Genomic DNA, 24,164 nt, shown 5'->3' with positions numbered 1-24,164 from the left:
AGTGGAATGTTATTACAGCTTTTCCATAATGCAATGTCATTGGGAAGCCCTGGGCCTCTGAACAGCACCCTGGCAGCCCCATCACTCTTCCCAGCTGCATGGAGCTTTTAGACCACGCAGGAAAGGGCAGGATGCAGTCTAATAAAACAAATGGCAAGGCAAGACCACTCATCAGCAGCTCTTCAAAATGATCTAAACAGACTTTTGATTTAAATCTGCATCCTCTGTGGCCAAAAACATAAAACAGAAGATGAGGAAAAGAACTAAAATGAAAGTGTGCGGTGCCAAGATTTAGAGGGGAGGGAGGGAGGGGGAAAAGCAGCCTGGGACAACACTGAGTCGAGTGCCAGCCAGGCAGGCTGACTTGCAGCCAGGCTTGGGCCATTTTTATTATGCATCCTCAGAACTTCTCCCTTCCACTACTAAACTGCCCTGAAATGGGACAGAAAGTTTGAGAATCAATCCCAAGGCAGACAGGCGCGGTGGCTCACATCTGTAATCCCGGCACTTTGGGAGGCCGAGGCGGGTGGATCACTTGAGGTCAGGAGTTCAAGACCAGCCTGGACAACATGGTGAAACCCCGTCTTTACTAAAAATAAAAAAACTGGCCAGCATGGTGATGTACGCCTGTAGTCCCAGCTACTCAGGAGGCTGAGGCAGGAGAACAGCTTGAACCCAGAAGACGGAGATTGCAGTGAGCTGAGATCACACCACTGCACTCCAGCCTGGGCAAAAGAGCGAGACTCTGTCTAAAAAAAAAAAAAAATCCCAGAGCAAAATATGGAAATCTACCTGCTCCCAATTTCCCTTAGCCTTTCTCCCCCAGCCCTCGAAGACGGCAACTTAAAGGGGAAGGGCTGAGGCTGGGGACCGGGTGGGGGTGGGGGGTGCCAGATGACCTGGGGTTATATTCTCAGGTCGTTCATTCTCTTCAGATTCTTTAACACAACAAATATTTACAGATGACTGGGTACCAGGCCCTGCTGTCAAACAGTGACCAGTGCTTTGAGGCAAAAGCAAACAAGAGAGAAGAGGCTGCTACTTTAGATGAGGGTCAGGAAGGCTGCTCTCAGGTGACATCTACTATGGAACAGATGCAGAGAGGCAGCAGATCCCTGGGGCAGATGACAGGCATCTCAGCAGAACTGAGGGGCTTTGGATATATTCGGCTGCACTTCAGGTCCCCACTGAGCCTATCCCAGCACACCTCAAACACTTACATGTCTTTAAAAAAAGCTCACCTCCAGAATAAGGCAGCAGCCTATTACCAGAGTGACCCTTCCAGCTACCTTTAACAGGGGGCATGAAATGACTCACTATTCTGATGCAAGTCCAGACCCACTTTTTGGGTAACATATCTGGGTATTGCAGCCAATCATTTCCTCTAGTTGAATAAGGTGAAAGAAGAAAACTCAGGCAGTCGTGCTCCACAATGAAGCTAAGTATTTAATTCCTTTTTAATGTTTACATTATTAACACCAGCATTACAAAACGATATTTTTTACTTGCAAGCCATTTAAATGTGCAATTCGGTGTCTCAATTACTGGGATCATTATAACTTGAAAAACCGAAGCAGTGCTCCCTCCCTCCTCTCTCCTCCCCCTGATGGTGCCTAGTTTCTATAAAGAGCAATCAGAGCTCCATAAAGCCCAAATACCCCTTCCAAACGACTTGGGAGGTGAGGCCCTGGTGGGGGTTTTCAGTGAGCCAAGGGGACTGCATTCAGTGTGGAATGAGTGACAGCCGGCAGGTGGGTGTTAAAATGGTCATCAACTCCCCAAGGTGCTGGCACCACCCAGCTGCATTCCAGGCAGTGCCTATTAATGTGCTGGGAATGGCGCTGGGTGATTGACAAGCTGGTCAGTCCAGACTGGCTGAAACCACCTGCAGGCACAGGGAAAGGAAAAGGGGGCCTAGAAAATGATCAATAAGAGCCACTGCGATGTGTTGGCTTACTTTGTGCTGGCACTGGCCAAGGCTACACTAGGTGTATAAACACACCACGCACATGGTTTACGATGATAATGCTGCAAGGGGGCCTGAAGAGGCACCTGGGGGAGTGGCCAAGAGCACCGCTCTGAGCCACCCAGCCTGGGCTCAAGTTTTGGCTCTGCCACTTACCAGCTGGTGACCTTATCCTTTCTGTGCCTCAGTTTCCTCAGTTTCTGTAAAAATGGCAGGATAACAGTAGTACATAAATCTGAGAGCCATTGTGAGGACTAAATGAGTCCATACGTGTAAGGCATTTAGAATTGTGGCTGGGCTGGGCACAGTGGCTCATGCCTATAATCCCAACACCTTGGGAGGCCAAGCCCAGAGGATCACTTGAGTCCAGGATTCGAGATCAGCCTGGGCAACATAGTGAGACCCCATCTCCACAAAAAATAAAACAATTAACTGGGCATCGTGGTGCCCACCTGCAGTCCCAGCTACTCAGGAGGCTGAGGCTGAAGCAGGAAGATCGCTTGAGTCCAGGAATTGGAGGCTGCAGTGAGCTATGACTGTGCTCCTACATTCCAGCCTGGGTGACAGAGTGAGACCCTGTCTCTAAAAAAGAATAAATAAAATAAAAAATTAAAATAAAAAAATTGTGCTGGCACATAGTAAATACTCAGTGTTAATTTATCATCATAGTTCTCATTTTAAGATGAAGAAACTGAAGCTTATAGCAATTCAATAACCCGTCTGGGGTTGGCTGCTCTGAAGACCTTTGCCTTTGCTGCCCTGTGCCTGGAAGCCTCTCATGCCCATCTTCCCGTGGCTGCCCCATCAGGTGACTCACAAGCTGCTCAGGGATGGTCTCCAGACCACTGACCCCTCCGCTGCCCCAATCACTGTGAACCCAGCACCCTGCCTTGATCTCTCCTTTGCACTTATCACATCTGAAATTATCTTGTTCATTCAGCAAATGAGCTAATACATATAGAACACTACTATTATTATATGTTTGCTTGGTTGCTGTCTGTCCCCATAGGGGCAGGGCCCTCATCTGTCTTGTTCACCACATGACAGGAACTCAGGGCCAGCTTCATGGGTGTGTGGCCTGCACAGTCGCCCAGGGCCCTGCACTCAGAAGGGGTTACATTTGCTTTAATGCCCTGCTGTCATCGTCTTGAAATTCTTAACAATTTTTTTAGAGACAAGGTCTCACTCTGTCACCCAGGCTAGAGTTCAGTGGTGTAATCACAGCTCACTACAGCCTCTGACTCCTAGGTTCAAAGCAGTCAAGCCATCCTCCCACACAGCTAAGACTATAGGCGTGCACCACCACATCCAGCTAATTTTTTTAATTTTTTGGAGAGATGCGGGTCTCGCTATGTGGCCCAGGTTGGTCTCGAACTCCTGGGCTCAAGTGATCCTCCCACCTCCAAGTGGCTGTGATTATAGGCACAAGCCACCACGCCCGGCCTTAATAATTTTTTAACAAAGGGCTTTACATTTTCACTTTGCACTGGGCCCCAGGAAATGATACTGATAGAGTGATCAGGGCTATAGATCAGTGAGTAAGTGAATGAATGAATGAATGAATGAGCAAGGCTACATTCCAACCAGGTCTGTCCGACTCCATAACGCTACTACTTAACCACCATGCCAAACAACCTCCATATGGAGGAAGAGAGGTGGGCAGGGCAGTCAGAACCAGAGACAACCACAGCTTGACAGAGAAGCTAGGGTACAGGGGAAGGGAGCACCTTAGGAGGAAGCATCTGTTTGCGCTTCCTCTGGAGCCCAGCGTTCTTCTCAACCTCTCATTTTCCTTGTACCTCAAGCGGCATGAAAACCATTTGCTGCCACCTAATGTTACTTTTTGGTTGCCTAAGACAGAGGGACCTTGGCTCTGCCTCCCAAGACAGATGTGGACCAGCCAGGTGCTCTTCAAAGCCACAGCTATGACAGCACCTCGGGGCACCCAGCACAGCCCTAGGTGCCTGGACCTTGGTAAGTAAATAGATACAATCCTTGCCCTTTGTGCCTTAGGGCTCTCATCAAAAGTACGTGGCTATGAGGTGAGGATGGAGCAGGGAGGGACTGTTGGGCTGGGAACCTGGTGGGGTTAATCAGGGGAGCTTTCTGGAGGAGGTGCCTTTGGGCGCCTCATTTTCCACTCCCCCTGAACTCTCCTTACCTCAGGTGGGCATCACACATTCTGGTCCCCAGAGGTTTTCCTTTAATGGTCTTGACTCCTAACATCTTCGGAACAGTTAAAGCCATTCCGTTTAAAATCACCCATTGATCGTTCCTCAAATTAAACTCCTCCCTCTCTTTCCCATTGCCACCCTGGGCCTGCCTCTGGCTGTTCTTGGAGCCATCCCTGATCTTCTCCCACTCTTCCCTGAACAGCAGACATGTGTTTCTCCAAACTCTCTAGCATTGTCTAACACTTCAGTTAAAGCTCTCATCATCTGTAACTTTGTATCCTGGTTATGTACACATTTCCAGACTTGGCCGTCAACTTCTTGAAGGCAGGACTCTCCTAGATTCACCTTTAAAATGTAGGTAGGGCAAGAAGGAAAAGGTTTGGAGGAAGCAAAGTTTTGTACACATTGGATGGTCTTGGCTAAATACAGGACAGTGGAGATACACGGGGGGCTGAGGCTTTCTTATGAAAAATGCAGACAGTGGGACAGTCTTTTGAGAACAAAAATCAGTCCACATGGTGATGTAGCTAGAGACATATAAGAGAAGACTTGGCAAAACAAACACATTTTAATGGGAGAAAATATTTTGAAATCACATAACTGTCAAGGGAGTAATATCTGGAATATACAGAGAACTCCTAAAACTCAATAACAACAACAACAACAACAAAACCCGATTAAAAACAGGTAAAGGACTTGAATAGATATTTCTCTGAAGATATACAAATGGCTGATAAGCACATAAAAAGATACTCAATATCACTAATCATTAGAGAAACGCAAGTCAAAGCTACATTGAGATACAGCCCTCACCCATTACGATGGTTGCTATCAAAAAACCAGAAAATAACAAATGTTGGTAAGGATGTTGAGAAACTGGAACCCTTGTGCACTGGTGGTGGGAGTGTAAAATGGTGCAGCTGCTGTGGAAGACAGTATGGCAGTTCCTCAAAAAACTTAAAATAGAATTACCATATGATCCAGCAATTCTACTTCTGGGTATATACCAAAAGAACTGAAAGCAAGGTCTTGAGATGTCTGTACATCCATGTTCATAGCAGCATTATTCACAAGAGCTAAAACATGGAGGAAACCTAAGTGCCTGTCAATGGATGCGTAAACAAAATGTGGTATATACATGCAACAGAATATTACTCAGCCTTAAAAAGGAAGGAAATTCTGACATATGCTACAAAATGAATGAACCTTGAAGTGAAGATGTTATGCTAAGCAAAATAAGCCAGTTGCAAAAATACTGCAGGATTCCACTTACATGAGGTACCTAGAGTAGTCAAAATCATACAGACAAAATAGAATGGTCGTTGCCAGGGGCTGGGGGGAGAGGGGGGAGTCAGGATTTATTGTTTAATGAGTATAGAGTTTCAGTTTTACAAGAGTTATGGAGATGGTGTGATGGCTGCACAACATTATTCAGTGCTATTTCATACCTATGAACTGTACACTTAAAAATGGCTGGCTGGGCACCATGGCTCACACCTGTAATCCCAGCACTTTGGGAGGCCGAGGCAGGTGGATCACCTGAGGTCAGGAGTTCGAGACCAGCCTGGCCAACATGGTAAAACCCTGTCCCTACTAAAAATACAAAACATAGCCAGGCATGGTGGCAGGTGCCTGTAGTCCCAGCTACTCGGGAGGCTGAGGCAGGAGAATCACTTGAACTTGGAAGGCAGAGGTTGCGCCATTCACTGCACACCAGCCTGGGTGACAGAGCAAGACTCCATCTCAAAAAAAAAAAAAAAGGTTAAGGCCAGGTGTGGTGGCTCACACCTGTAATCCCAGCACTTTGGGAGGCCAAGGTGGGAGGATCACTTGAGCCCAGGAGTTTGAGACCAGCATGGGCCACATAGCAAGACCTTGTTTAAAAAAAATGGCTAAGATAGTAAATTTTGTTATGTGTATTTTACCACAATACAAAATAATAAATTGTAAAGAAAAAAAAAAGTTTTTCTAGGCTGAATCAACCCAGTTGGCATTGCTCATGCTAGAAAACCTGGGCCTCCCAGAGAAAAATGTCTGGCTTATAAGGGGTAGGAAGGGGGGAACAGAAGAGATACTAACAGGGACTGGGTAGAGAGGAACAAGAACTAGGAAGCAGTCAAGAAGGAATTGAGGCAGAGTACCAAGGGATAGTGACAGGTACAGGGGCACCCACGAACAATGTTCAAACATATCTTCATCCAGTAACCTGTATTTACATGCAAATGTATTGGTTTATGCAAAACAGCGGAGGCCTCGGAGGAGGGTTTTTTAGTCTCAAGCTTGCGCAGTCATTGGACGTGGGGTACTCCACGTCCGCCTTGCCCCTGGAAGCTGGGCCGATTCCAGGAGGACGAAGACTGAATTAGCTCGGCTTGCAGAGAAAGGCGAGCAGCGCCCCTACCCGGAGAGTAGCAGGGCGCCTGCAAAGTAGCGCATGCCCACTCCGGCCTCCCGCCCCACTCCTAAGGCAGGCGGCGAGACTTAGTGCGCAAGCGCCATCCCTCGGCGCCAACTCCTCCCCCTAAGGCGGGAAGACGCGGGGCCCAAAATGGCGGCTAGCCGGTACCGGCGTTTCCTTAAGCTCTGTGAGGAATGGCCAGTGGACGAGACCAAACGGGGCCGGGACTTGGGCGCTTACCTGCGACAGCGGGTAGCACAAGCCTTTCGGGAGGGAGAGAATACCCAGGTGACTGGCGGGGAGGCGGCTGGGACGAGGGGAGGAAAGGACGAGGCAGGGTCGGGGCCAACGAGCGTGCAAGAAGAGGGATCTGCGCATGCGCGCGCCCTCTTTCCAGGCAGCACGTGAGCACGGACCCCCTTTTCCCCCCAGGGAGCTACTGATAGCGACGCCCGTTGTATTCAGCGCTCTCCCCCGGCTGCACCTTGGAATTGTCGAAGAAGCTTTTTTAAAACTCCAGATGGGCCGGGTGCGGTGGTTCACACCTATAATCCCAGCACTCCGAGAGGCTGAGGCGGGAGGATCGCTTGAGCCCAGGAGGTCAGCCTGGGCAACATAGTGGGACTCTGTCTCTACAAATCAAAAAACAAACAAAAACTTCAAATGCAGAATCTCTAGGGGTGGGGTTTTGACCTCAGAGTTTTAAAAGCTCTCCAGGTGATTCAAGGTGCAGACAGAGTTCAGACCCACACCACCAGTGGCAGCTGGTGACAGCCTCAGCTTTTTGCTCACGTGTCACGGTACCATTACCTCATTATTTCGCAGTGTTGTGTATTGACTGAGGTAATCCCCAGTTAACTCTGCAGGTCCCCGCTAAGCGTTTGCGTTCTTCCTGAGCCCCTGTAAGCCTGTGCAGCGGGTTTGGGTCCTCAGCTCACGCAGCTGTGTGTGAGTAGTAGGCCTGTGTTCTTGCTCTCCTCCAGGTTGGTGCTGCAGCTCTGGGATTCATTCATTCATATAGCTCGTATTTATTGAGCACCTACCATATGCCTGGAACGGTGCTAGGGAAACAGCAGTGTTAAACAGGTGAAGTCCTGCCCGCATGAAGTTTTACATGGTAGTTCAGGACACAATAAGCAGGTAGGTGTACGTAAGACAGATAAGTACTGTGATCGATAGAAAATAGGGTAGCATGATAAAACGGTAATGTTATTAGTCGGGCCTTTCTGAGGAGGTGACACATAGGTGAGACCTAAGGCAAGAGAGGATGAGCTAGCCATGTACACTTGGCGGGAAGGACATTCCAGACACTGCACATGTCCAGAGGCAGGAGGCAGATTGACGTGTTTTAGGACAGAAAGCAAGCCAGAATGGCTGCAGGGTAGTAAGTAAGGTGGAGTTTGCTAAGGTGGAAGTCGGGAGCCAGGCACAGTAGGATATTATCTGCTCTGATTAGCTGTTAGACCTCATTGTAATGCCAGTGAGAAGTCACTGGGGATGTTTAGTGAGGAGACTGATGTGCCCTAATTTACTTTTTAAAAGACTATTCTGGTTGTATGTGGTGAGTGGGTTATAGGGGGCAATAACAAAAAAACAGAGGCTGGAGAGAAGCCGATTATGGTATTACAAGCAAGAGATGGTAGGGGGTTGGATGAGGACGGCAGCACAGAAGATGGAAGTGGCTGGATTCAGGTTATGCGCAGGTTGAGTCAGCAGGACATGCCGATATGTGGGATGTGGGATAAAGGAAAAGAGAGGAACCAAAGATAGCACCTAGATATTTTTTGGCCTGGGCATCTAGGTCTAAGATGGTGCCGTTTACTGAGGTAGAAATAGGTGAAGTGTAGGAAGACTATCTTGAGTTTGGTGTTAAGCAGGTTAAACCTGAGATGCCAAGTACACCGATTTCCAAGTGGCAATGTCAAGTAGGCAGTGCTATATTTGAGCCTGGGGCTCGGGCAAGAGACCAGAAATGAAATGAGATGCATATACACGCAGTCTGAAGAAATGACTTGTGAAACTTGGCCAAGACTTGTCAAAGAAGGAACATGGTCTTTTTTCTTTTTCTTTTTTTTTGCAGTTTAACCCAAAACAGAGCCAAGCCAGCCCACCTAAAGGAGCAGGAGCACACCCAGTGGCATCATTGTGACTGGACTGCAGATTGGCTGGCAGCCTGGGGAGTGTCTGGTCCAGGTTATACGATACCCAGGGCCCTCCCATCATTCATGGTGGTCTTCACTGGCCCAAAGTGTAAAGATCTTTAAGGCAAGAATCTTATCTAGTCCCAATTCTACAAACCCCGTGAACTTTCTAAAGCTGTACTCCCTGCATATTTTTAGTATGAGCTTCCTGAAAATAGAGATGATGCCATTTTTATCTTTCCCCCTCTCCCCTAGCAGTGTCTAGCATAGTTCTTGGCCCATAAAAAACACTCAGCAAATGTCTGAATGGATAAGTAAATAATTGGTTGTGGCTCATGAGACAAAGATAATTTGAATATATTTTCAGATGTAGCAGAACTAGATGAAGAGAAGTTGTGAAGAGTGAGAAAGGAATATTTGTGTGTCCTGAGTGGTGAGAATTGATTTGAGAGCTTACCATGTTTGGGAAATTTCAGGATCTATGGAAGAAGGCCATAACCTGGTCCTCACCACCAAGGAGCTTACAGTTGGGCAGTCAGAGGCTCCATCCTTGGGGAGGTGAGAGAGCGTTACATTCACTTGCTTGATTGTTAGTGTAAGAGGAGCCAGCAAAGGAGGAAAGAGTTTTCTCTTTTGGAGTTGTCATCACCTAGGGCAATCATTCCTGATCAGTCAAAGGCCCACACAGGTTTGAGTCCCAGCTGCAGATGCAAGTCATGGCTCTGTTAGTGATTCTGTAGCAGCTGATGAATGCATTCCTGGTAGAGTGAACCAGTGCATCACGATGGCAGCAGGTGCATTACTCAGGACCACTGTTGCGGTACCTCATCCTAATGTCACCTGAGAATGCACCTGGCCTTAGTAAATGTTTGTGGTAATTTTTGAAGGGCGCAATTCCTCGCTGGAATTGAAAACACTACTGCGAGTCACTCCTACTGACACCCCCAGATCGTTGATAAAGATCTTGAGAAAGCAAGGTGATGTGATTCTGGTAGGCTCTTCATTAAACTGGCAGCAGGAGGTGGGGATTAGATCCAGTTGACTGACTAGCATGATTATGCCGGTTGCCAGAAGACAGGACTGGAGGGGAAAGTAGCTCTGCTCATGCCGTCTTTCCATTCCCGTAGAGGAGAGGGACAGTGAGTCCTCCTCTCAGCCTCTTGGCGTCCTTCGTCTTAATGATCACCCCGAAAGGTACACAACACACCTTTGCCGGCATGATCTCATTTAATCCTTAGTGCAGCTGAGTGGTAGCCGTTACTGTTCCCATTTTACAGATGAGGAAACACATCAGAAAAACAAGACAACGCACTGGGGGTTCTGTAACCATAAGAGACAAGCCAAGTGAGAAACAGACCCAGCCCTCCTGGCCCTAGTGTGCATCATCTCCTGGGTGCCTGGCCTTTCCTCAGCTGCTGTTCCAAGTGATTGTTAGAACAACCTCTTATTCCATGAACGTCAAACCACTTCCTTCCCCTGGTTGCCTGTTCAAAGCTTTTTGGGCCATAGTTTGGGCAGCAAATGGAACTCCCTGTGTTTACCCACCTATTCTTTGCCCCAGCCACTACCAGTCCAGATGGGAAGAAAGATGGTCCTGGGTGGGACACCAGGTGGAGAAAAGCTGAGTTAACTAAAGGGCAAATTAATAATTCATACTCAAACCCAGAGTACAAAAAACCACTGCCTCCATTTATTCCACCTCAAATTGCCCTCTGGGGAGTCTTATGGTCCACCCTAAACCCACCAAGTGGGGAGGTGGTGGTGGGAGCAGGAACACATGTAACTCCTCTTACACCCCATATCCTATTGTGTAGTTTTAAAAAGTCAGTGTTTATGGGCTTTGCCCATTTTGAATACAGTTTGTCTGAGAACACGTGTTTCCTACAGCGCGGAGAGCTTAATAAAAGAATTGCAATGTGGGGAAAGGTGGCACAACAACTGTAATTGTTGACTTAACAACAGAGAAAGGAGCAGATCTTTCTAATGAGTTCATTAGGTGCTTCCTAAAAGATCCCGGACTGCACACCAGCACCCACTTATGTAGCACAAGGTGCAACTCCAAGGGGCGTCCTGGAAGAGCTGCTGCTCTTCGCCCACCAGGGAGTTCTAACTGTATTGTATCCAAGTTTAAGTGTAATAACATTGGCCCAGTTTGAAAGAAGTTAAACTTTTTCTTGGGTTTCTAATAATGTAAATGGTATTTCCACCTTCTCAGAGGAGAATTCAAAGGTTTTTTTATGCTTCTGTTTTCTCAGTCATCCAGTTGAGGCCTGGTCCTTGTCATTCCTCAGTGTGGCAGGGAGCTAGCTCCCAAGCCACCTGGCCTATGCTGGCCACAGTGAAGCCATCTCAACGTTGCTCACCCCCACTTGTGGGCCCCCTGAAGTCATGTTTTTGAAGAGTGTCCTAAGAACAGATTATCCTATTTTTAGTTATGTATTGAGCCCATCGAAAACCTGGAGTTGTAAGGAGAATCATCTCTAAGAGGGAATGCAAACATCTCCATCTTTTTTTCTCTCTCAGTTCTGAATGGTGCCAGTGTGAGCTAGGGTAGTATTCACACCAAGGGGTGGCGTTTATCTCTGCGTATGTAAAGCTGCAATGCTCCACCTGAAGGGGATAAATTCTTGGCCACTTCTGGTGGGTCACTACTTTATTCAAAGATCTTTGCGGTCTGCCCGTTGCCTCCTGGACAGGTGGCAGGCAACTTTGTGAGACCCTGCAGTGCCTCTGATCCTTGGTCCCAGCCTGTGTTTCCAACCTTGCCTCTCACCACCCCAACACGAGCCCCAGGCTCAGCAAGGGTATCCTCTCATGGTCTCCCAAACTGGCCATGGTACAAGCGATTCTGATCCTTTGAGACTTAAGTGCACTGTGGATCACTGCACCCCTACAACCCCAAAACAAACACAGAGTTTATCAAGAATTTGGTGGCTTCCAAGGCTCTTGGAGCCCTCCTTGGGTTCCCCTTAAAAGCCCTGCCTGCCTAAAACACCCTTGTCCTGTGCCTCTTCATGCCTCATCCCCCCAGTCATTTCTGGTCCCCGTGTCACTCATGCCCAGGTCGGCACTCCTCACTCTATGCACTGTCGCTGCAGTGAAACTCAGCCCTTCCCTGCCACACCTCCCCATCAGCACAGCCTGGTGCCCAACTCCTACCTCGGGACTCGTGCAGCAGCCCGTGCTCCACAGCTCTGGCTCTCGCTTGCACACTGCCCCAGGCAGGGTTGGTTTCTAATTCATGTGTATCTTGTCTCTGTAGTGTGCCTGCCAGCTTCTCCATAGCCGGCCTGGGTCTTCTTCTTTATGGCCCCTCACAGTCCCCTAGTGGAGCACTCTTTCTATAGTAGGTGCTCAAGAAATACATTTTCAACCCAATAGAAGGGAATAGGCTCCCATAACAGAATGAACTCATTTCAGAAGTTCATTACCAAGTCTTGAAAACCTTTTTTTGTAGATCCTCCTGGACCGAATCCAGCTCTACCTTAATTAGCAAAGCAATTTGCAACACCCTTTCCCAAAAGTGCTTATGCGTCCCTTTGTGTGACTAGAATAGGGGCCGCTGTACCAATTGCTGTCACCACCCAAAATTCAATTTGGAAAATCGAAATCAGTGCCTGCAGCACTGATGTAGATTTGTATGTATAAAAGTTTAATATGGTAAAGAGAAATTTACTGACGACTGAACAGGGGAAATGCAAAAGGAGCAAAAATAGAACTATAAAGGACACTCGTCAGATGAACGTCTATTTTATTCACATTTGGGGAGCAGTGCTGAATTTTTCATAATGTCCCCACTGCTGCCTTTTTCAAACCCAGCACTGTTATTAGTCCTGAATGCAAAATCAGGTAATTTAAAGCTTGTATTAAGAATATTTCTAAAAATGCAGTCCATTTCATCAGAAAAACTGCATTTCAGAACTCAGGAATGTTAGTGCTGGAGTCTGTGAATAGAGTGTAAGCTATAGGAACGTGGTGAGGCTTCTGGAATTCGACAGATGTCTCCACTGACATCCTTTTAAGTAGTAAGCATGACTTTTTTAATTGCTGAGCTTGAGTTATCTGTGGCTAGGAACCCAGCATTGGCCAAGGCTTCATCACTCCTGAGGCAGTAAGAACTTGGCTAGAAATGGGCATGTCTCAAACTCCTGTCACCTCCACTGAGCTGCTTTTACAGCCTCAGTTAGACACCTTCTGACCTCAGACGGGAAACTGGATGGCAAGTCTGTTTTTAGGACTCAGGTGTTTGGTTTTCTTTCTCAGATTACAACTGAGTCCAGGAATTCTGGGAACTCTCTAGGAGACTGTCTCTTTCACACAGAGGAAGCTTCAGAAGTGAGAGTGGTCGGGCACGGTGGCTCAAGCCTGTAATCCCAGCACTTTGGGAGGCCGAGGCGAGCGGATCACAAGGTCAAGAGATCGAGACCATCCTGGCTAACACGGTGAAACCCTGTCTCTACTAAAAATACAAAAAATTAGCCAGGCATGGTAGCGGGTGCCTATAGTTCCAGCTACTTGGGAGGCTGAGGCAGGAAAATGGCATGAACCCGGGAGGCGGAGCTTGCAGGGAGCCGAGATTGTGCCACTGCACTCCAGCCTGGGCAACAGAGCGAGATCTGTCTTAAAAAAAAAAAAAAAAAAAAGTGAGAGTACCTGAGGGTCACTTTGCTTTTTGCACTGAGACTGTGCACTTTGCTCTTACAGGAGCAGCACTCTGCAAGGGTGACCCGCCCCCGTGCCCCTCCTGTCTGTACTGCTGCTCATCAGGGATGGGACTAGGTGGCAAGGAAGGCCAGCACCTTATACCACACCTGCTTGAGGGTGTGATATAAGGTTGCTGAGCAGCCTACTGGTGACTTATCACTGCTAGAGAAGTTGGAGCAGGAAGGGAACTTGAGTTGACAAGGTGTTTGAGGGTGCGGATCTGGTCGGAATGCAGGTTTATCAGGAAGCAGTGTTAGGAGCCCAGGAGAGAGGCAGAGGCTATGGGAGGAAGGCAAATCAGCGTGTGGACTCCTTTCCTAAGAGCTTGGTTGGGAAGGTGGTGGGGATGGTGGCAGGACGGGAAGGTCCAGATAAGCGGCCATCAGGTGAAGACCAGGTGCAGCAAACAGCTGCTCTCTTGGCAGACCATGGAGTGCTCAGTGACTGCTGAGGGCCACCAGGGTCAGTCAGGAGTGAAGCCTCAGCAGTTTTTCATCCTTACTTCCATTTCCAGCGCCACCCTCGGCATTGCACACCAGCCATGCTGATCCACTGATAACATGCTGACCCATGGATTCCCTGGGCACGGGCTCCACCTGGTCCTGTGCCTGGAGCACCCCACTCCCTTGCTGGTACATGCGCCCATCCTCAGCCGCTCATCCTCTAGCACTTCCTGCCTGGCCCCGCAGGCCCGTAGCACCTTGTACGTGCCCCTTCGTTCCACTCCCACCATGGTGGTTCTGAACTGTTCTGTCGTTTCCCCTCTTAATTTATGAGACGGGGCCTGTGTTTACTACAACTCTTTACTACTAATAACTGTGAGAAAAACTAATCACTCACATTTATCGGTGTTCTAGGCCCGGAATTCAGAGCAGCCCAAGCATTACCTCATTTATCCTCACACCACCCTGGGAAGTAGGGGCTATTATTATATTTTCTTTTAAAAGAAAGGTTAAGTTGGCCAGTATGCTTCAAAAATGTTCAGTGCATGGAAGACAAAGGCCAAGGAACTGTCCCGGATTAAAGGAGACTAAAAGATACATGACTGTTAAATGCAGCAGGACATCCTGTGTTTCCATAGATTATTATTGAGACAATTGACAGAATTGGAATATAGACTGTGCATTAGATAATAGTGTTGTATCGATGTTAAGTGGCCTGAATTTGATCATTGAACTGTGGTTATATAAGAGAATGTTCTTGTTCTTAGGAAATGCACACTGAAATATGGGGTGAAGGGGCATTATGCTCCTACTTTCAAGTGGATCAGAAGAAAGATATGTATGTACAGATACAGAGAAAGATAAACTGTGGCAACTTTTTTTTTTTTTTCAAGTGTCTTTCATGGGGGAAGAGTGAATGGTTTGCCTGACATCACATAGCTGATAAGGGATGGTGCCAGGATTCAACCCAGGCAGTTTGACTCCACTGCTCCCTACAGCCTTGGAGATACTCATTCACCCAAGCGTCCCCTGCTTATAGATGGGTCAAGCATGCTATAGGGTCTCGATGAATGTCTGTTAAATTTGTAAGTGAGTGCACTTTGGGAGGCCGAGGTGGGCAAATCACAAGGTCAGGAGTTCCAGACCAGCCTGGCCAACATGGCGAAAGCTTGTCTCTGCTAAAAATACACAAAATTAGCTGGGCGTAGTGGTGGGTACCTGTAATCCCAGCTACTTGGGAGGCTGAGGCAGAAGAATCACTTGAACCCGGGAGGGGAGGTTGCAGTGAGCTGAGATCTCGCCACTGCACTCTAGCGTTAGCTCTTGGCTGTGCGCGCCCTGCTGAAGAAATGTTCCAGATGTGTTTGTCCAGATGTGTGCAGAATTCCATTCTAACGGGACTTTCCCCAGAAGAGCTGACCAGCAGCAGGGAGACACCAGCCTCATACTTTTCCATTCATTCTGTCCACTCAGATAATGACTTTGATTATTATTCGGCAAACACTGGCCACCTCCTCAGGCCATAATCCTTCCTCTTCTGATGTATCTAGCTGTACATTCTCATGATGAGTAGCCTGAACCCAGGAATGGGTCAGGTAGAACTAAATGATGGATTGTCTTTTTTGTTTGCTGTAAAGTAGGGACCTCATTTGACATGCACAGAGAGACAGCAGTGGAGCTGCCTATTAAACTGCTTTACTACTGATTTATTTATGCTCTGCCTTCTCCAAGGAAGGATTTAAGTTAGGAAAAAATCCATCATTTGAATTCTGGGGGAAAAAAAATGTAAAAGAGAAAGTTTTGTTCTGGGGAGCTTTTCAAAATTCTTGGCAGAAAAATGTAAAGAACTATACATAAATAATAGCAAGGACAGAGTAAAGGGAAAGTTAGAAGAGGTGCAAGGGAAAAGACCACGCCTCCTCTGTACGCTGCCTGTCTTCCTGAGAATGTCCAGCAGGGGCACCGCTGTCTCTGGCACCAGAGAATTGACTTATATCCCCCTTTCTATGGCAAGGCCTCAGTGTTCTGGGCCATCTCCTTTCTAGCAGGACCTAACTGTGGTCCCATCTTGGTTCTCCTCAGTTTACCCATTTTATCTTAAATGTTGCCTTCTTCATGTTTCTTTCCTTCTTGTAGAGTTTCAGCAGCTCCCCACTTATCACAGATGAGAACTCAGATGATTTGTTTCTTTGCCTTTGCTAAAATAATCTGTTGGTCTGAGGCCGGGCATGGTGACTCACGCCTGTAACCCCAGCACTCTGGGAGGCTGAGGCAGGTGGATCACTTGAGGTCAGGAGTTCGAAACCAGCCTGGCCAGCATGGTGAAACCCTGTCTCTACAAAAAAATACAAAAATTAGCTGGGTGTGGTGGCACATGCCTTTAATCCCAGCTACTCGGGAGGCTGAGCCTGGAGAATTGCTTGAACCCAGGAGGCGGAGGTTGCAGTGAGCCAAGATTGTGCCAGTGCACTCCAGCCTGGGCAATAGAATGAGACTCCATCTCAAAAAAAGAAAAGCATCTACTGGTCTGGCCTGAAGCATCCCACAGGATTCCTGCCTCCTCTTCCTTGGTGACGGCATCTCCTCCCCCAGGAAGGCCCGCCCTTCTCCCTTCTGCTTGCTGACCCCTGTGCTTCCTTCAGAACCTAGCATCGTCTCACTTCCATCATGCACTGACCACTTGAGCATGTGGGGACTCCCCCACTGAGTCCCTGTAGCCCACTCTGCCCAGTACCCCCTTTGTTAGGCATGCCTTTCCAACCTTACATTTCTATTGTGGCATCTCCCACTGCATCTGGTGTCGTGGCTCACAAGTCACAGATGCTCAACAAATGCTTGTTTGCTGATTAATTGATCTGATTTTTCTGCAGGTTGGGGAGTTGATGAGGCAGAGCTATGCCTCCAAAAAGTAGTTTCTAATAGCAGAGCTGTAGTCCAGGTTTGCTTCCCGCAGAGTGGAGAAGCCAGTGCTAGCTGCAGGCCTGCTTCATGTGAACGCTTTATTAAGTATGGTCTTTCCTCAAGGTACAGACACTGTGGGAGGCAGGACTCCTTTGCTCACCTCCTTTGGGGTTCTTTGCTTTTCAGGTTGCAGAGCCTGAGGCCTGTGATCAGATGTACGAGAGCTTAGCGCGACTCCATTCAAACTACTACAAACACAAGGTGAGTGGGCCACAGTCTTTTATATCCCCAGCTTTCTGATGGGACAACTAATAAGAATGAGTGAAAATCTGACTATATAACGTTTTGTAAAGACTTGGCTTTGCTGCGTTCAAATGAAACCAGTAATTTCAACCAAGCCAACAGAGGTGCCTGGTAGAGGCTTTTAGGCCACCTAAATAAAAGCTATTTAAAATTGTGAATATAGGGAATAGGGAAGAAACAAAGAAAACCAATTATGAATAGAAGCCATGTATTTGATATGCCAGTGTGTGCTCCTGGGAGGATCTGACAGCCATTGGATTTATACCTATTTTCTGATGTAACTGACACCTGATGGAACTCTGATGGAACTGACACCTCCCCATACGCTGGTGATAAAGATGGGATGATTGGGAAAGTGCCATCCTTTTACAGAGCTGGGCCCAACATGATTACCGTCAAATTCCATTTAGAGTGGTTTTTCCCATACTTGAGAAATATGCTCAGTAACTCCACAAACATATGTGGCCATATGCCTATGTGGAAAATTGATTTTTTCTAAATCCTCCCTACTAACATGTGATCCATGAGCAGCAGCATGGGCATCACCTGAGAGCTGGTGAGAAATGCAGAATCGGGGGCCCCACTCATACCTGCGTTTTCCAGGGAGGATTCATGGGTACGTTATAGTTGGAGCTGCCTGCTAGAGACTACTGGTTCTTGCGAGGCCAAGTCTTGACCTCAAGATGGCTCTGCTCTTCTCCTTGCTAGGCCTCCTGGCCTCTGGTTGCCCAGGGCCCAGGTGAAATGCAGTTAGAGAGCAAGGCTTGTGTGCTGATCTCTCCCCTTCCTTCACTTCCTCTCTGCCCCGGTGACCAGTACCCTCGCCCCAGAGACACCAGCTTCAGTGGCCTGTCGTTGGAAGAGTACAAGCTGATCCTGTCCTCAGGTAATGAAAGCACAGCTGCCTTTTCTCATTGGTTTGCAAATGATTATGAGTTTGAGTGGCCAAGGAGAATTGTCTAAGAAGACAGCTTTGCTTGATGGAAAGTCTTGTAGAACAGCCCAGAGGAAATTGTGAAGCTACAGGGCTCATGCATTTTGACCATATACTGTGGAGAAGGTCAAAGGCGTTATTTAAAAAAGAAAATCTATCTTTAGTGCTTTTAAATTCAAGGCTGTGCAGCAGGGAACAGGGGAATACATATTTGCCAAATGGAAGTAGTTGAAATCAGGATAGAAGGAAAATAGTTTTATTTTTATGGTCTTTAGAGGGCTTTATAAACAATGAAGGTTTTAATTAAAACAAAAAGCCATTCAATAAACGTGTTTGGGGATATCCGCCTAAGAGTTATCTGACCCAGGGGACGTGGTCTGTGGGTTAGATATGAGTTTAACTAGGTATGTTTTAGAGTCATTGATAAACTCTGATTATCAAGAAAGGAAACATCCTGCCAAGCCCATCCTTTCCTTACTTCCCTATCTCCACTGTCCCTAAGGATGGGGGCCAGAGAGCCAGGGATGAAGTAGGCAGGTACTGGAAAATTACTATTTTTATTGCCAAGTATATTATATACAAAAATAGGCTAACCTTTTCTGGGAGGCCATGGCCCTGACACATTTCCTTCTGGTATTCTAGAAATATGTCTTTCCTCTTCTTCTGGCAGCCTTCAGCAACTTAGTTTTGAGGATTTGGGCTTCTAGAAAACTCTCTTCTGAGATTAAAACCTGGTGGTGTCACCTGCTATTACATGTCAACTCTAACCCTATTTTTATTTCAGTACTCTCTGGGAAACCGCGGTGAAGATATTTTGGCCAGGCAGAATCACTTTATTGGCAATTTTTTTTTAATGTGTAAATTTACTCCTATATCCCTGGGTCCATGTAATTAGCAGCATTGATGCACATTATTGAGGGCCCTGGACAGTTTGAGCAAAGTTTGAACTTGAAGTGAGGGTGGAAGTAATTTCCAGAGGCCCTGCCTCTGCCCTGTTTTGTTCACCTCAGGGCAGGCTCTGCAAGTGGAAAACAGGCAGCAACGAAGGCTGAGAGATAGTCCCGCCATTGGTCCGCGCTGCAGCTTGTTCTGGCTGCGAGTTTAGTTCCAGGAAATTTGCTGAGAATTTGTTTTCACAGCAAGCCTCATATTTTTGTTGCAAATTGTGTGGCGTAAGCTTACCAAATGTTTCCTCTGACAGGACAAGAAAAGACCTGCAGCACCTTGTAGTGAGAGGCTTTGAGGGCCTGGCGAGTCTGAAATGTACTGTGTTCTGGGTCACATGTGTGTCCACCCTGGGATTGGGGTCATGGAAAGCGCCTAAGGGAGGCCTCAGGGCTTGGTGGTGGACAGGATCCCTCAGTGTCCACCTGGACACTGGAAACATGGACTTCTGGAAAAGCTCCAGAGCGGGGGCTTTTTTCTGTTACCTTTTTTGGTCAGAAAAGATACTCTTTTTTCTCCAGTAGTTTTGTTAACATGAAAATTCAGGCCGGTAAAGCAAAACAATATTATAAGACTATCTAAAATTTAACATACACATAAAATTAGATTTCATGGAACATTAGCCCTAGAGACTTTAGACAAATGGTTCTGTACTGTGGGGGGGGTTTGCCCCCCTAGGGGACAAGTGGCAATGTCTGGAGACATTTTTAGTTGTCACAACTGGTGGTGGGGTCAGCGGTGCTACTGGTATTAGTGGGTAGAGTCCAGGATGCTTCAAAACAGCCTTCAGTGATGCACAGGCCAGCCCATGACGAAAAATTATCTGGCCCAAAGTGTTGGTAGTGCTAAGGCCAAGAAACCCTGCTTTGGTTCCTGGGTGTGGGGACGTGTATTTTCTTAAACAAGAGCCCCTCCCGCCTGCATTGTGGTGGAGATGGCTGCCTTTTCATTGAGTGCAGGCTGTATGCCAAGCGAGTTACTTCCATGATTTTCTTTAATCCTTACAACTTTTGAGGTACGTGTGTTTTTTTTCTTTCTTTTTCACCTCTCCCCAAGTTGTCTGCAGATGTGTTTTTATCTTCATTTTACAGATGAGGAACCCGAAGTGTAGAGGGTTAAGTAATTTGCTTGAGTGGACCCAGAGTGGGAGATGGGCTGGGATTCATGTCCAAGTCCATCCCCCTCCCAGTGCCTGCTCAACTCCACAGCATGTGCTGGGTCCACACGCCAGGATTCAAATCCCTGCTTCACTTCTCAGCTGTGCAACCTGAGCAGGTTACTTCACCGCCTCCTGCCTCAGTTTCCACACCTGAAAATTGGGGACAGGAAGGGCTGTGTGGAGCAGGCCAAATTTTGAGATGAAGCATCTGGGTCTGTGGGTTGCACAGCGGACAGCGCAGGGCCATTTCTTTGCCCTCATACGGAGCAGGGCAACGAGCAGCACACCCCGCTTTGATGCTGAGGGTGAGGAGAGGGCAGGAGACCACTGAGAGCGTGCTGGGCACAGAGCCTGGCACACAGTACTCAGTCACCACGAGTGGTCACTTCTGTTACCTTGTTTGATCTGCTCTTCAGAAGCTGGGTCTACACCTCCCTTTTTTCAGGAACACACTGTGTGAAAAGCAAGGCATGCTTGTGTCGGGAAAGCCCAATGGGTCCAGTCTATGTTATCAAGTTTTAGACTTCAGTCCCTCTCTCTTTTTGTCTTCCCCTTTTGCAGACACCTTGGAAGAGCTTAAGGAAATGGATAAAAGCATGTGGAAGAAACTGCAGGAGAAGTTTGCCCCCAGGGGTCCTGAGGAGGATCATAAGGCCTGAGCGCGGGCCTTACCCCGTGCACATACCTAGGTGTGGAGTCTTGTACATTGCCATCATCAATAAAACTGCCCCAGTTTCCCCCTGACCTTACGGTTTGGGAATCTCCTCTAGCTTTCCCAGAAAGGAAACCCTTGCTGCTGTAAAGAAAGTTTCAGCCTGAGAAGGGATGGTGATTGAGCTATCTGCTGTGACTGCTGCTCAGGGTAGGGAAATCTCCTGGGGAGAGGAAATGCAGGTTTCCCTCTGGGCCTGACAAGGGAGGGTAATGGGACCTAGGCACAAGGTGCTTCCTGCATTGCCACAGGAGCCCCCGCCCCTCCAGCAGGGGTCTGGTGTCTCCTGGCAAGATACTCAGGCTCCCTTTTGTTGTAGGAGCTCCTGGGAGAAAGCCAAAAATAGCAGTAAATACTGAAAAGGGCATCCTGTTGCAAACAGAAAGCAGCAGAGAGGTGTGAGGCCGAGAGAGGCAAAACGCCTGCTTGGCCCTCATCCCCACTGACTCAGAGGACGGACCTTAAGCCTCTGTCCCTGACCTTGCAAAAACCCACATTGCCCAGTTGGCTTAAGGGACAGGGAAGCTATAGACAGGCCTTAGCCAGGCGGGGCCTCAGCTGCAGTTGGCTTCAGCACTGTGGGCAGGCTCTGTAGGTGGCCACAAGTCAGAGGCCCTGCTGGCTGAGGACACACACAGGGTCACCTCATTATTCCATGGAACCTTGGCTCTTACTGATATTGAGCATCCTTCTGTCTGGAACCGTGAGGGACAGGGGTGGGCCCACAGCGCCCCTGGTGGGTACAAAGTGGAAGTGGGTTCTTAACCTCGTCTGTGTCTAGACTCCTCAGGATGTTCTGAAATGCATAAAATAAAATGGACAGGACTGCCGTAGAAACCAGTTATGCCGAAATGCAGTTCTGGGTAGGGAAATCTCAGGGGAGGACCCCTGAGACAGGATGTCACTCAGCGCATCTCCTGAGAGCCTGAGGAGAGGCAAGGCCAACAGGGAGGGGCTCTTGTTCCTGTCTTCTGCCAGTGTGTCCTGTTAATCCCCACAGCCACTGGGGGAGTGCAGGAAACACATCCCTTTTTAACGGACTAGATTTCTATTAATTTATTTAAGGCAATTAACATATTAGTTCTCAGGCCAAAGGATTTGTAAAACATTACACCAAAAGGAGAAAAACAAGCGGTCATGAAACAGCCACGCGAACGCAGCTCAGCCCTTGTTTCCTGGGTGTACAACTCTTCCCCAGGAAGCCTGGGAAGAGGCAGGTCCCGGGAGCAAGATCGTCCATCATGGAGTCATCAGGCCACCTGGAGCTATGCCGGGGGTGGCATGGACACGACAGTGAGGTCTGCACTGGCTACAGCAGATCTGAGGCACAGAGGGAGCTGCACAGCCATGGGCAGGGCTGAGCACAGCACCCTTGGAATAAGTTAAATAACAAAGCCCTAAAATCACTAGTAACAGCATTACTGCCACCTCCCCCAGAGGCCGGCAGCAGCCAAAATGTAGTGCTTGGAGATAAAGGGGTGACCCCACTCTTAACTACCCACAAGAGGACTACAAAGAGTTGTCAGTTATTGCTTTAAGGAACAAAGGTCTCTAGGTAGGATTTATCTTCTGCTAAGGCATTAAGGTAAACTGAGTCCCAGGGAACTTTCAAGTCTTTTTTTTAAGGGCTCTAAGCAGGACTGTCAGCTCTGAGGCTCCCCCTCCATGCTCTTCAAAGCCTGGGTGGGTGTCGGGGTGTCTGGCAGAGTGGGAGTGGAGGCTGGCCAGCTGGCTGGGCCACCCAACCCGAGGGAGGGGGCAGTGTTCTTCCCAGTCGCAGTCTCCAGTGATGAGCATCCCCTGTTGGGGCCCTCGGTGGCTCTCCTCAGCGGCTCATACAGTTCTGGACATCCACAAAGCCTAGGCGTTGCCTGCGTTTCCGCTGCTCCGTCATCTAGGGTTAAGCAGATGCCAACAGGCCTGGTCAGGCCGCCTGGCACCTTCCCTCCATGGGTGCTGTGGAAGGGCTTGGCACCCGTCTTCCCCTGTGGGCCCAGCTGCTATTCAGCACTGGCGGTGGGCCAGGGCCCCTCGGGGTGCTTTAAGGATGTCGATGTCAGCACCAAACCCTTGTTCTCAATTAGCGTGTCACAAACCCTGGATTTGATGCAGCTGGGAAACCAGCCCACTGACAGGCTGCCTCATCTTCATGCAGGCACTGCCAGATGCAGAGGAGGATGTCTAGGCAAGAGGGCCTTAAACTCCCCATCTCCAGTGACAGGGATCCCCTCAAAGGACCTACCTGGCAGCTGTAAGAGGAAGGGGATGAGAGACAGAGGGCCCCACCACCCTGTACTAAGTTTCCACTTGGCCTTGTCTTTAGTGGCTGAAGGCAGAGGTTGTCAACCCCAGTCTGACTTGCCATGTAGGGGAGAGTGGGTTTGGAACCTGCCTTCTCATCCAGGCCCAGGGCCAGAGGCCAGTGGGGAAGAGGGTGGGGCAGGAAGGATGAAGGCAGGCAGGGACTGCCCAGGGATAGAGCCCAGGGTGGGCCTGGGATCAGGCGGGGTGTACACCTGCTCCTTGAGCTCGTTGAGCTGGGCAGTGAGGTGGGACACCAGCTTCATGGTGGAGTTGAGCTTGTCCTGGAGAATCCGAATCTCGTTCTGCTCCCCCTCGCCCTCGTTGCTGACAAGGGACATGGCCCGCATCCGGGGGAACCAGTCCAGGTTCTTGTTCTGAAAAACATCACCAGTGGGGTAAGCAGGCGTGGGCCTGGCCTAGAAAGGCCTCATTTAGAAAAACAGTAATGTGGGGGGAGGCTTCTGCCACACCCTTGACAAAATTACTCGTCAGGGATGTGTCATGGGAAAATCTGAATTGACCTGGTCCTCCCTGGGGCCAGAGTGAGCTGGCAGTCAACCTCTGTCAACCCTCTGCCACCGAGACAGGCTGACTTCCGTTAGGCAGCGTCGGCAGCTGAGTTTGAGTCCTTTGCTGGTATCAGCACCATCTGTTTACTCTCATAACACCCCCTGAGAGGTGGAGGAAGGCCTCTGCACCCAGACAGACCCTGGATCTCCTTCCTTCCTTCCTTCCTCCCGCCCGCCTGCCTGACAAGCACACCCCACGCCCCGGGAAGATGCGAGTCAGACAGATGGCAAATTGAGGGATCTGGAGGCTCTGCTGAGGAGAGCTGGCATCTGACACGTGTCTGGGAGGCAAAGCCACGTTTCCCAGGACAGAGGAGTGGGGAGGGAGGGGACACCAAGCAATTCTCAGCTTCCCTGTAGTTAGCTGTGAATTCTCAGACCAACAGATAAACCTGTACACAGAGATCAGTTTGAAATACAGACTAAACGATAAAGAATTCCTTCTTTATGATTCATTGCCTTCACTCCATTATTACAGAAATTGGACAGATGACATTTGATTTCTCTAAGT

At 48.5% G+C, this 24,164-nt stretch overlaps 2 protein-coding genes across 3 annotated transcripts in view; one reads left to right on the top strand and one right to left on the bottom strand.

Annotated features, from left to right (window-relative positions):
- The first annotated feature begins 6,629 nt into the window (after positions 1–6,629).
- On the top strand, positions 6,630–24,087 carry LOC100586250 (ubiquinol-cytochrome-c reductase complex assembly factor 2). 2 transcript variants are annotated; one of them, XM_003281549.4, is made up of 4 exons: positions 6,630–6,826; positions 16,914–16,988; positions 17,847–17,916; positions 20,630–20,817. In XM_003281549.4, the coding sequence occupies exons 1-4, from the start codon at positions 6,689–6,691 to the stop codon at positions 20,725–20,727; spliced, it is 381 nt and encodes a 126-aa protein (XP_003281597.1). In that variant the 5' UTR covers positions 6,630–6,688; the 3' UTR covers positions 20,728–20,817. The 2 variants fall into 2 exon arrangements, with proteins under 2 accessions (XP_003281597.1, XP_030658596.1); XM_030802736.1 differs by having other exon boundaries at positions 6,658–6,826; positions 17,739–17,916; positions 20,630–24,087.
- ITPR3 (inositol 1,4,5-trisphosphate receptor type 3) overlaps positions 21,822–24,164 on the bottom strand; it is a 75,243-nt gene continuing 72,900 nt past the window's right edge. The window contains exons 57-58 of the mRNA XM_030802735.1: positions 23,297–23,458; positions 21,822–22,674 (exon numbers count right to left, since the gene is read on the bottom strand). Coding sequence (XP_030658595.1) covers positions 22,606–22,674; positions 23,297–23,458 — 231 coding nt within the window. The 3' untranslated portion in view covers positions 21,822–22,605. The remainder of the gene's footprint in view (positions 22,675–23,296; positions 23,459–24,164) is intronic.

Source organism: Nomascus leucogenys, chromosome 22a (genome assembly GCF_006542625.1).
Source record: "Nomascus leucogenys isolate Asia chromosome 22a, Asia_NLE_v1, whole genome shotgun sequence".
NCBI classification, from domain to species: Eukaryota; Metazoa; Chordata; class Mammalia; order Primates; family Hylobatidae; genus Nomascus; species Nomascus leucogenys.
This window is presented reverse-complemented; position numbering and strand designations above follow the sequence as displayed.